Source organism: Ictidomys tridecemlineatus, chromosome 3 (genome assembly GCF_052094955.1).
Source record: "Ictidomys tridecemlineatus isolate mIctTri1 chromosome 3, mIctTri1.hap1, whole genome shotgun sequence".
In the NCBI taxonomy this organism is placed as follows: Eukaryota; Metazoa; Chordata; class Mammalia; order Rodentia; family Sciuridae; genus Ictidomys; species Ictidomys tridecemlineatus.
Genome location: NC_135479.1, coordinates 44295432 through 44308634, shown reverse-complemented (window position 1 = coordinate 44308634; position 13203 = coordinate 44295432). Strand labels below are relative to the sequence as shown.

General features: G+C 47.7%; 1 protein-coding gene across 3 annotated transcripts in view; it reads right to left on the bottom strand.

The window, feature by feature from the left end:
• Positions 1 to 4436: 4436 nt before the first annotated feature.
• The window catches only part of Nxn (nucleoredoxin), a 151039-nt gene continuing 142272 nt past the window's right edge, over positions 4437 to 13203 (bottom strand). For 2 of the 3 annotated variants that reach the window (XM_078042603.1, XM_078042604.1), the window contains 3 exons: positions 12906 to 13085; positions 10909 to 11033; positions 4437 to 7313 (listed from right to left, as the gene is read on the bottom strand). In XM_078042603.1, coding sequence (XP_077898729.1) covers positions 7131 to 7313; positions 10909 to 11033; positions 12906 to 13085 — 488 coding nt within the window. In that variant the 3' untranslated portion in view covers positions 4437 to 7130. The remainder of the gene's footprint in view (positions 7314 to 10908; positions 11034 to 12905; positions 13086 to 13203) is intronic. The other variant, XM_078042602.1, reaches the window with a different exon arrangement.

Genomic DNA, 13203 nt, shown 5'->3' with positions numbered 1-13203 from the left:
GGGTTGTAGCTCAGTGGTAGTGCTTCCCTGACACGTATGAAACCCTGGGTTCCATCTCCAGCATGGGGGTGGGGGGCCAGGAGACCACTAAGAAGCATTTTTTTTTGCCCCGAAAGTTCCCAAAGACTGATTGGTATTTTACAGTCATCAAGTATTGGTTATGGGTCATGGTTAAGCCATCTCTGCCTGATAATTGGTCAGTGGAAAATAAACCTAGAACCAGCATTTAAGTGTGGTCAGTGGGTCTCAGTGTCTCTTCATTTTGGGCCTGCTGAGGAGGGCATTGCTAAGAGGAATAACCCAAGAAGCAAATGGCTGCGAGTCATGGAGCAATAGCTAGCTGGTCTTGAAGCTTGGATATGTCCACCCCTGGGGTCTGTGTAGACCTCACTTCAATAGCCACTGTTATGTATATCCCACCCACCTTATGCCAATCTTTAGAAACAGCTTGATTCATCAGGTGTTATCATCTTCTTAGCACCTTTGCAAATGTTTTTTGAGGACTCTGTAGAACAGGAAGAAATTGACCAAATCTGCAGCTTAACCCTGCAGCAGTGGGGAAAGCATCTCCCTTTTTACTACTTTCCTGTTGTTAATCCTATTTTATGTAAAGTTGTTTAAATGTAATAATATACTAAGGTACACCCTTCCCCCTACACAGAATGACAGAACTGCTCAGGAACGTGCCAGCACGCTTGGGTGCTGTGTGAACACAGGAAGGGTGGGTGTGAGGTTCTGAGAGCTTGGAGCCCTGGGAACTACAGCTTTGCTGCAGGACCCCCTGCAATTCTCTTAAACCCCCAGGGGACCAGGACAAGTTACATCCTTACTTACCAGGTGCCATCCAGGATATAGCCAGGGAGGTGCAGATGGTAATCACCATATCTAATGACTGGCTGTGAACTAGTGTTAGGACTCAATCCAGACACCACTTTTACAACTATAAATATAGGGTTGGAGTTGAGGACAACAGTAGGAGTGTAGTTGAACTATATATACCCTTTGGTACAGTGGTTCCTGTAATGATTTGAACTCCTTAGCTGCTCATTCCAGAGAGGTGGAGTGGGTTGCCAGCATGCTCAAGAGATACCATGGACCCCCTTTCCTTCCCTTTCTGCTTTTCCAGCTCCCTAGTAAAAACTTCTTCCTGGGAGAACTAAATGTGGGTGTGGGTATGTGCTGAGTGATATTGGAAATCAACTTTCACTTGGCAGGTGGTATTGCTTTGGCCTGTTGGGAGAGGGGTGTTTGTAGTTTGATTGGCTGTGTCTTCCTCATCAACATCTTTGAAAAGTGCTAGAGAAAAAGAAGTCATACACTTGTGTCTTTCCCACCTGAAGCCAACTTCTTGTAATTTGTGTCCGTAGATGGTGTTCTTGCTGGGTTTTGTTCAAAATTAAAATCAATGAAAGAACAAACTACATCCTTGAGAAAAAACAGCAATGCAAAACACTGGCAAATAACTCTTTAGCCCAGTTTTCATCCTGACTGTAAAAGGGGGAAAAGGAGTTGGTGTGCCTTTGACGTGATAGTCGGTGGCTTCTCCACAATGTCTGTGAGTTCTTTTTGTACATTCATAGGTATAACCACCCTGGCTGCTGGTGAGAAGGGGAGGGGTGGAAGGCACGCTGTCCTTTCTCTTAAATGACTGCAGGAGAGCAAATGGTGGTTAAGTTCTTATCTGCTGAGTGATACTGGAAAACAACTTTCATGAATTTTTGAATTTGAGGCCAATGTTTGTTCGGTCACCACCTTTGCAGTGAATAGGAATAAATTGAACAATACATGACAAGAAAAACACTGGGCTGAAAGGTAAACCTTGTGGGATGCTGGCCAGGCTCCTTGCCTTTGTCCCGAGGCACAGCTGCAGCAGTGGTTTCTGCCACGAGGTGGCGGGCTGCACTTCAGAACCACCCCTAAAGCCGGAGGGAGGGGTCATGATCTTTCTCAGATTTAAGTTGCTTAAAAGGAGAAGGATAGAGTCAAGTATCTCTCTACCAAAGAGTAATTGCAAGCTCACAGTTGTCAAAGACCCATCCAGACTGGCTCATGTAATCTTAGTAGAAGCAAGAATATGAAATTCAGGAGGACACTGGACCAAAAACTCTAAACTAAGTGGACAGAAATGGGAACTAACAAAACTGCTACAGCTTTTCGCTCTAACAGTTTCTGAGAGAGCAGCTCTGTGCAGAGGCCAATGTCCCAATGGGCCCAAGTCTTACTGTGGGAGTGTGCTTGGCCCTTCAGTTAGTGCTACACAGCAGGGAGCGCAGAAATCTTTCTCCCCTGCCCCACCCTGGCTGCTGGCTTCTGGTTAGGATACTGTTCATTAATGAACAGTATGGAGCTTCCGACACTTGTCCCAGGGTTCACATCAACTCCAGAGGCCACCGCCATCCAAGCTGAGCTGCGTTTAGATCCACTTTTGTGATTCCTCCATGCAAAGATCCCAGAAACAACACCCATCCAAGGTTCTCTGGATAGTGCTGAAAACCACCAGCTGTACTGCAGAGCTTGGGGCTCCCCTCTTGGTCCCTGCCACTCCCTCAGGAGCAGACTTCACTTGAGCTCACTTTTGTTTTCTCGAGGAAGCACTCATTGTCACTTAAATTCTGAGATCTTATTTCTTCGATTTCCCCATGAGATTGCACAAATAAATGAGAAACAAAATTAATGGATGAACTAAGTCTCTTTAACTAAGGAACCATGTCACATCTGAGCAGCTGAGATGGCAGCTGTAAGCCAAGTCCTTCCTGGGAGTCTTAGGAAGCATTGTTGACGCTCAATGGCCAAGCATGATGGAGACTCCCAATGTGATATGATTGGAATCAGTTCTGTTCTTCCTACTCTCAAAAATCCCTGATTGTGTAAGAAGAGCTCCTTTTCTCAGATAATTCTCAACCGATGCCAAAGGTGCTGCTTTCTCAAAATGCAAGGGAACACAGATTGAGGAAGAGGTGGGAAAATGACTGCTGCAGGGTCCAACCTCAGCCTCCCTTGTATCCCTGGAATGAAGGAAGCATGTGCTGACTGCGAGCCTACAGAGTGGCTCTTGGTAGACTGGGGACTCTCAGTTCCTCTGATGTCCAAAGATCAATTTGGGGGAAACTTGGCTCCTAAGACCATGTCTCTTATGGTTTTCCCATTCCAGTTCATGTGGGTGACTTATTTGTATAAAGCATGAGCACCCAAGAATCTAGACCTGAGGCTACTCTGCCTGGCTCGGGCTGTACATTGGCCTATAGAGATGGAGGCTTTCCAGAATCTGCACATTATTTTAATGGAAATCCAAATGTCCCTCCGAATGAGTTCCACCCACCCCAAATAACACATTTCCTGGTTAAGGAAGTGTTCTAAAACACCAATGGGGTGAGCCACACATAAGCCTTGAAAAATGGGGCATATTTACTTCATCCTTTTGCATATAAGGTACCTAGAACTTCTTTGTCATATATCTCCCAGTAGAAGAAACCCCATCATAAAGCAGAACTCAATATAAAATTTTACATATAGCCTTTTGTTTTCTGGAAACACAAGCTCACACCACACATGCTGAGGCCAGTGACACTAATAACAAAGCTCCCATCCACAGCTACTTGCTCCCCACCCTCCCCAAATTTTCCCTTCAGCAACCTACTTGAAGGAAAGGACACATTCTTGTCACTCTCTTGTCCCTGTTGGCATTGGGAAGAGGGATGTTGGCGAGGTGATTACTTCAGCACAATTGTTTTGGGGCAGCCTTGAAAGTCTGCCTAGGCTTGGGGTCCCTAGGTCAGTTCCTAGTTCCCAAGGCAGTCTTTCTTAGAGGAACTTCTGGGGGCACTCCTGAATCTCTGTAGCCTGTGAGCATTGCTACCCCAAGATCTATAAAACAGTTGCACTCTCGAACTATCCTGAAGCACGGGCCTGCCCAGGCTGGCCAGAGAAATAGCATTGTGTACAGAATGTGTGTCCCTCCCTAGTGACTGGGTAGGGCAGGACCTCATGCTCACTGAGGCCCCTCCCAATGCTATAATTTCTTGTGTGCAGCATTTCTGCCTGTGACTTCACATGTCCATGGTTTTCTTTCTAGCTAAATAGTACAACACCACATAGTACTGCCAGCCTGTCCCCAGGCCACATCCTGCTGTTTCATTGCTGAATTCAGTTTGCTGCCCTGCAGAAGGGCAGGAGGAGTGGGGAACAGCTTTTTAGTGTCTTTAATTAGGCAATAGAGAAAAACAAAGTCTGGCTGAAAATTACCACTTGAAGCTTGTCCGATGCCAAGAAAATAGCACTGGCTCCCGAAGCCGGAATAAATGCTAGCCATTGATTTCAAGGACATGTGTGTGTGTGTGTTGGGGGTGTGGGGGGGTTAGTAGCACAATACCACCTGACTCCTGAAAAGGAAGCTGGTTTCCTCTGCCCAGTGTACATACCAATCCCAATACACCCCATTTCCTTAAACAGATCTTTAATGTAGGAAGACAGTTAAAAAAAAAAAAATCTCATCTCTATTGTGAGAATGGCAACTGGAGGTCACTGTTGTGAACACAAATCTGGGAACTCCAGGGTGGCATTTCTATAGCCACCTTCCTGTCTCAACCGGCAGGAAATGGTTCTCCTTGCATATGTCACAGCTGGGGTGTTTAACCTGCTTCCAATTAGCAATGAGACTTATAAGGTATCATGGAGCTGCTTGGTGAGAATTATCCCGCTGCCATTTGTCTGCATCAATGACCTTTAGGATCTCCTGCACCATGGAGAAGGGAATTTTTCATTGGCACCGTGAAGTGAGTCTTCCCTAATATTTTCCTCCAATGTAGCCATGGTATAGACCTAAACCTTTTTAATAAACCTTCCCACTGAGCTTAACTAAACTACACATGTGCTCTAAAAGGGGAATTCTGGTGACAGGGATCTGGATGACATTAGTAGTTAGTACTTCAGAAAAGTCAGCCCAATACAGGCCACTAAAGTAACACAGATGACCAATTTTTCTGTTGCAATGACAGCAACTCCTCACTGGACTCTGTTCCTTCTGTCCTCACAAAAAAAGCAGCTGCAAAGAGGGTCTCCTTTCCTCCAAGGCAGTCATGACCTAGGGCAGGGACACAAATTCTATACATCTTCCAAGGGAGAGCCTAATCTTGTACCCTCATCTGCCTCACCCTCTAAGGGACAATGGTAGAATTTCTAGAGAGGCCTCTAGCCTTAGGACAGAGCTAGACTTGGGCAGCCCCAACTCTTACCCTATTCTTCACAGGGAGACCCCTGCAGGAGTCCTTGTGTTTTCCCAACCCGCAATCTCAAGAGCGGGGAATGTCCATAACAATGTCTATAATCTAGGGATTCACCTTGGAGCAAGTACCAAGCCAAAGGGATGGTGACCTGAGCTCCTGGAGGCATCTGTCTCTGGCACTCTAATCAAAATCAGCTTTCTGGCTTCTGGAAACCAAGATGATTTGACAGATGGCCATCTTCTTGGGTTTTTTTTTCTTATCCCCCTCAGTACCAGGAATCAAACCCAGGGCCTTCTTGCACATGCTAGTCAAGTCCTCTACCACTGACCTCTTGGGATTTTAGAAAATTCTGGAACATGGCTACTAGAGGTTCTCTATGCCTTTCCTTCCACTGCCCACCCTCTAATAGAGCACTCAAGTGAAAAATATTTTTATTATTAAGAACAGGGAAGGCCACTAGATGGTAATGTCCAGAGATGCCTGCTTTATTTCTTACTAGGTGATTGCATTTCAGGCTGGCAACATCAAATAGTCTAATCACCAACTAATTTTGTACCTCTGAACTATACAAATAAACAATCCAATTTAGCAAGGAACACTGTCAACAGCTTATGGGTGGGTTGTGGGGTTTTCCAAATAAATTGTTTTGGTTGGCAGATGGCAGAGTTGAGTCAAGGGTAAGGCCTTGGACTGTTTAAAGGCTCTGACACCTGACTGAGATAGGCTAAACCCCTGTGAATCTCTGGGCCAAAGTCTCTCACCCTAAATGTTTCCCCTTTTGTGGCCAGTTCCACTCAAACAAAAGGGCAAGTTACCTAGTCCTAGCAAAGGGTAGCAAAGGGTACCCACGGCCTACTTTTAGCTGACACGCCCTCTGTCCTCCCTCCTGCCTGAGAACACAGCTTCTTCTGAAGATTCTTAAAGACAAGCTAGATTTCTAGTAAATTCTTGCTTTTCAGTTCTGCTTTGAAAAGAAAAGGGAGTGACAGGGGAAACTGAAAAGGATGCAGATGCCTCAGCAAAGATCCAGTGGCCTCAGGCACAGAGCTGGGCCACAGATCTGTGCAGCTGAGCATGGCTCCTCTAAGAACTCAGAGCCAAGTTTCTTGGAAAGATATCAAGGAGAAGAATTCAAGAACAAAATTCCCAGAGAGTAGAAGCTGTCTGTATGAGCAGGCAAAAACCTGGAGAAGGTCAAGACCAAGGAAGAAAGAGATAAAAGGAAGGAATGCAAAACTCTAATCATATGGTAGGAGCTCAATAAAACTAAGCAATTATATGAATCATTACCTTAGCTACTTGTTTTCTCACCAAAAAAACCCCACACACTTCGTTTTAGATTTGGGAGTCCCCTGCCCAAGAACCCACTGATAAACTGCTGTTTCTCCCTCAGACCAAGAAAGACTATATCTACGTCCCCTATAAAAGGATACTCTCCCCAACAGCTCTGAGCTGATGTCTGCTGAGGCCACGCCCTTTCTCTGCTCCACCAGCATGTGCGTGTGCATGTGGAGCAGCTCCCTTCTGGCTGTTTTGTGTGCGTGCTGACTCCAGAGCCAGAACCCCAATTCGATGTCTCTGCATGCTTATTGTGCAGAATACCCTGAACAATCCTTCACCAAGAGCTAGTGACCTGGAGAGAGTGCTGCAGTCCCAGTTCTGGCCCGGTTATGCCATCCCTGTGAATGCCAGGCAGAATCTCCAAATATGACAGATTCTGCTGCTGCTGTGAGGATGTGCACCCTTGGGTGCTAGTGAGGAGTTAATGCAGAAACAAGGCACCACAGAGAGGTTGGAAATTTGGGTTGTGTGATTTAGGACCTGCTGGAAAAGTCCAAGGGCAGAGGGGAAGAAGGGGAGGAGGAGGAGAATGAGTCTTAAATAAGGTCTCAAGAGGCTGGAGCCCCACTAGATGGGCTCTGGCTTGAGCTTTTCTGCTAGGAAGTCATTCACAAAGGCCTCCACAATGGCAGGGGTGATCTCCTCCACGTCCATCACATACTTGGCCCGGGCTGACATGTCCAGAATGGTGAGCAAAGGGGCAGCTTCAGGCAGGTTGGTGTAATCTCGCAGGGAGTCAGTCATGTCATCCTGGAAGTCACCAGAGGGGAGAGAAAACCAGTAAGTTTTAAAAAGAAGAAGTCCTCTGGGCCCCGTCTCCCCAGACTGCATGGAATGGGACAATTCCATCATCCTGAAGAGCAGGCTCCCCTCAAGGAGAGATGGGTTCTTAGCATAGGCAGCAGGAGACCGTGCCCTGTTGTGGGGAGACCACTTCAAAAAATTCCCTTAGATCCCCCAAGCCACCAAGCAAATCATCTTTATTAGCATGAAAGCAACTCTGGTTATATCTTCTGCTTTTTAAAAATGTGATGTCTTTTGATTGCTTATTTTTGCAAGCAACTCTCAATTACTTGCTAACTCTACTGTGGCTTATCTGAGGCCATCTGAACTTCAATTCTGGAAAGTTTTTAAACAGAAACAACTCACTACCCCCCCCCCACCCATGGTTTCAAAGAAGGCAAGAGGCACATAGCTGGCCAACTCTAAACATAGCTTCGCAAGCACCAAGGTTACGCTGCTTCACTGTATTTGTTTGAGAAGGACATGGACACTTTCTTGTGCATTCCCAGCAGCTGTGTGGGTGAACTTCCCTCATATCAGATACTGCCTGATTCAAATATAAAGGCAAACACAAATCCAAAGACAAGAAAAAGGTTTTGTCAGGGAGCAAACATTTAAGGTTACCTTTCATGACACTGACCCCCATGAGGTAGGTAACAGTCAATGGACTTTACATACCCATCCTGAAGTCATTTCCCTACAAAATGCACAATATTCTAAACCCAATGAAAAAGACAGACACTGTTATGGTTTGGATATGAGGTGTCCCCCAAAAGCTCATGTATGAGACAACGCAAGAAGGTTTAGAGGAGAAATTATTGGGTCATGAGAGCCTTAACCCAATTAGTGAATTAATTCCCTGATGGGATTAACTGGGTGGTAACTGAAGGTGGGTAGGGTGCGGCTGGAGGAGGTGGGCATTGGGGGCATGACTATGGGGTGTATATATTGTATCCAGCAAGTGGAGTCTCTCTATGCTTCTTGATCACCATGTGAACCACTTCCCTCTGCCACACTCTTCCACCATGATGTTCTGCCTCACCTTAAGCCCCATGGAATGGAGCCTGCTCTCTATGGATTGAGACCTCCGAAACCATGAGCCCCTGAAAAAACTTTACATCCTAAAATTTTTCTTGTCGGATCTTTTAGTTAAAGTATCAAAAAAACTGACTAAAACAAACATTTTGCAGAAAAGGGGCTTGGATTATTCTTGGTCTTAGATGGAGGTGAGCAGGAAGCATAAAACTTATGACTCACTGATTTCTTTTTTTTAATATTTATTTTTTAGTTGTATTTGGATGCAATACCTTTATTTTATTTATTTTTATGTGGTGCTGAGGATCGAACCCAGGGCTTTGCACATGCTAGGCGAGCAATCTACCGCTGAGCCACAACCCCAGCCCATGACTCACTGATTTCTAAGACAAAAATAAAATTCATGTATCCATGGCAAATCTTTAGGTAGACTATTAGTGAGATGATCTTTCCTGCCCCCTAAAACACCATGCACTTCCCAGCAATGCTGTATGATTCAATTTCTCAAGCATTCTTCCCCAATTCAGGCCCTTCATGTGAGTTAGTAAAAAGTCTTCATGATAAATAAAGGGAGACACCTGGACAAATAATTTATGTCTCATTCCCATTAGGAGGCCTGCACAAGCCAAGCGTTCCACTGCTTGCCCTCCCTGGATCCCTCCAATCAAACCACATGGATGAATTTTAATGTCCACCAGGATTTCAGAGGGGATAACTTTTGCCTGCCACAGGGATATGATTGAGACAGAGTTCTGGGCTCAATCAATGCTGGATATTCTATCTTCCTCTGCCTGGCCCCCTTCCTTCCATGCTGCCTTGCTTCTGAACTTAAGGACAGAGAACTGGAATCTAGAAAGCCCAAAAGGCCATAAGCCCACGTGAAATGCACAGGAAGAACATGAAGCCAGGTGGGGACAAAAGCAGCAGATGACACAGATGCCTCTGTCCAGTTTTCTGATCCAGGGAGCCTCCTCCCTCGGGGCATGAGCAGGCCCATTTGTCAGAACACATGGACAGAAAGAGGAAGAGCACTGTTCTTGGAGTCATGTAATCTCATTTCAGTTCTCTTCCTCTGCTACCTACTTCCTATGTGACCCTGGCAAGAACTTTCAGCCCAGGTCCTAGCCCCTGTCAAATGTATTTAACAAAATGGATTTGACAGAGGTTCCTAACACATGGAGCTTCTGTGAGGGTAAACCAAAGGCCAGCAACCCCAGCCCTGCTCAGAGAGAGCCCAGGGAGCAGTTTCAGGGCATCCCTTCATCTGGCTGGAGCCTTACTTTCTTCCTCTGTGAGACAGGACGATGATTATGTTCCCAGGCAGAGAGGTGAGGTACAAAGGAAACAAGCAGGTGAAGCACTTGGCCCAGTGCCTGGCCCAGTGCCTGGGTTTCCGCAAAGGCCCTTTTCAGCCACTTTCTAAAGCCCCGCCCCACAGGGGCGCAGCCCTTTCTGTTCTGCACCCATCTTTTCTTTGGAGCCATTCTGTGGGGTTAGAGTTTAATAAATGCAGAGCAGCCTCGCTGGGCGCTTTGTGTGCAGCGCTAGTGAGCCCCAGGGCCTGTGAACCCTCTTTGTTCCTTTCCATCCCAGGGTTGGGCAGGGCAGGGCGACTTGAGCTGCCTGCGAGGGGCCCTCTAGGGCCTGCAGGGGCAGCTATTCAGGAAGTGATGAATGGGTGGCTCAGGGTGTCTGGCTGCTGCCTGTCTTCTCCAGCCTCTCCTGGGATCCAAACAGCGTGAAATGAGCGGGTGGGCTCCTACCAACTAGAGGTACAGATGGGTGAACGAAGGAGGCAGGGGTAGTCTAACCAAGTGTCAATGACTTTTTCAGGGGGCACCGGGGTGGGATGCAGTGAGCATGCGCAGAAGGGGATCCTGTGGGATACATGCCTGCGCATCGCGCACGCGCACATGTCCATCTTACTGAAAGCAGCGGCTAGCAGGTTGGAGATTCCCTCCTCTCCAGGGCTCCCTTCTAACCCTGGGAAAAGTTCTCTATTGGTCCAAACTGTGGGGGCCTTCAAGGGCCAGGCCTTGGTTGAAAGGGACTGGGGATGACAACAGTTTCCAAACTTGACCCTCTTCCTGGGCTGGCTGGTAACTAACTGTACTCCCAACTACGGCCAAAACCAGAATCCCAGTAAAGAGCTAAGCTCATTTTGCAGGCTGGTGCAGAGAACCTAAACCAGTCCACACTTTATAAAGCACCCAGGGCATGGTTCTGACCAAGCACCACTGGAGAGAGGGTGGATCATGAAAGTTTTTGGCGGCTGTTCTCCCCAGCAGCCTGTGTGGCAGTGGCCCTGAGAGGGCTTGGTACTGTTGCAAAAAGGAGGGGAAAAGGAAGCAGCAGGGGTAAGAAATGGTTTTCCATGTCTAATGACATGTCTTTTCTTCCACATTGGTCTGTGGCATAATCAGCTTGGTCCCAGAGGTCCCCTCAAACTTCCTAGAGGCCACTATTACTCACATCCTAAAAGTCCCCAGCTAAGAGAGCCAGGGCCATATCCTCTCTCCACACTTACCTCCCCAGCCACGAAGAATAGAAGTGGTGCCTCCTCCTCTTTGGCTTTGTACTTGGCGATGATCTTCTCAGCTATTGGCTGAATCAGTTGTTTGGCTGCTTCGGATTCTCCATCATCCTCAGAATCTGTGATGGGGGGAAAAAGAAACAACAAACTCTGGCTTGTCACCTACCACCCCAAAGGCCTGGGGAGCTGGAGAAACACCCATCTAAACAGCCTCTGAATGGAAAAGAACCTCCTCTTAGACATAAATATAACTTTCTGTGTGCATGAGTGGGCCTACACACATGCACACACGTATGCATGCACACATACATGTACTAGCAGCAGAGCAGACTTGAACAGAGCTCTACCGTGCAGGGCTCACCAGGAACAACTAGCCTCACTGAGTGACACAATGCCCCAGCCAGAAAATGCTTTTCACTGAATTCTTTTTTTTTTAAGCCTTTTTTTCCTTCTTATTTTTTATACCTTTATTTTATTAATTTATTTGTATGCGATGCTGAGGATCAAACCCAAGGTCTCTCGTGTACAAGGTGAGTGCTCTACCACTGAGCCACAACCCCAGCTCCTTCATTGAATTCTTTAAAAGCTGGGTTTCCTTTAAGCCAGGACCTGAAGTATCTGGTAGTTTTCTTCTCAATCAAAGAACCAGAAGCCATGACCTGGGACCTCCAGCTTCCCAGTGAAAATGGCAGAAGTGGTGGTCCAGTTGAGGTTGAGGACTGTGATTTCTTTAGTGGTTTCATGGTGCTGGGGTGAGGGTACCACAGCTGCTGTGATGCCACCTCCACAGTGAATAGCCAGACTCTCCTGGAAGGGGAAGACTGGCTACATGGGAGAACACAGACTGGAAGTGGCCATGTAGAGGGTCCCAGGGCTCAAGCTGCTGAAACCTGTAGCCAAGAGCAAAGGCAGCCTCCCCAAGTGACAAAAGTAGGCTCCAGTGGTGGAGAGATTCCATTCATACATGCTACACCACATGAAAAGTTTGTGGTGTGCAGAGAGAGCAGGACACACTCTGGATCTCTGTTTAATTTGCTTTGCCTCTCTATGACCCTTTCCACATTGCTGCAGATGGTCCCGAGGTTCCTAATTCTTCCTGGGTTCAGAATTGTTTTCTAACTGGCCACAGATGTTGTGTGTATGCCTGCAGCAGGCCCTTTTCCAAGGCCACCTCTCTCCAGGGGGCACCATCCCCACAACTCAGACCCAGGCTACAAGTCAGTTGGCTTAAGAATTCCTTCAGGTCTGCTTAATGGCTTCACTCCTGGGAGCCCCTAAACCAGACTTCAGAGAATCGGGAGGATGAGGAATATACTCCCTGACCCTTGGTGAAGCAGATATGGCACATCTCAGCCATGTCCTAATACGGCAGTTCATTGAAGGGGAGCAACAAGTCCTTAGGCCGAGGGGAAGGTGGCTCTTGGCCAGCAGTTGCTTAGTTTGCAAAAGCAACCTGAGTCATCCCAAAAGGCTGCAGAGACCTCACGTGAATGTTTCTCTGCCTCTTGCCCAGGCTGAGCACAGCACCCAAATGAGAGTTGTAGTTGGCTACAGGGAAAAGAGAGAGCCAAGAACACTGCCCTGGGCTGGCTCTAACAGCCTCTGGCTGTTAGCAGTTCCTCAGAGCACAGAGGAACACAGAAGCAGGTGGGAGTGAGCCAGGCTTAAGGGGGGCCCAGCCTCCTGCAGCTGCAGTGCAGACAGCCCCGCCTCTTTCTTAGGGGGTGGGAGTAGGGGCATCCTCCTGGCCTGACCTATTCTGCCCAGCTGGCAGCCCAAGCAGCTAGGGAGGAAAGCACAGCAGCCGTCCTAGACCACCTCCCACAGGGGAAGAGCCATGAATAAATCATTGGGGTCAAAAGCAAGGCTGGTAGGGAGAGACAAAGGCCTGGGCTCAGCCTGGGGCAGCAAAGAGGCTTCAGGGACAGGCACCACCCCCAGTGAGATCCATTCTGGCCCATCTCCCTCTGTCCCGCCACTGAGCTCCATACCTACAAAAAGGACGAGGCAGGGCCCCTCGTTGAGCTGCACAGCGTTGGAGTCAGAGAGCTCCAGCACGGGTTTGGGGTGCCATGGAAACTCCCTGCAGTCCTCATCATTGAGCACCTCCACCCGTCCCTGCCGGGTGATCACCTCCCCCTGTGGGTCCAACACAATGAGCGTGGGGATGCCTGCAAGAGAGAGAGAGAGAGACAGGGTTCACACTAGCTTGGCCACTGGCCTGGGAGAGGAGGTGTATCTGGAGACACAAGATAGTCTCAGAGTTAAGAATCTGGGTCCCCAAGCTGG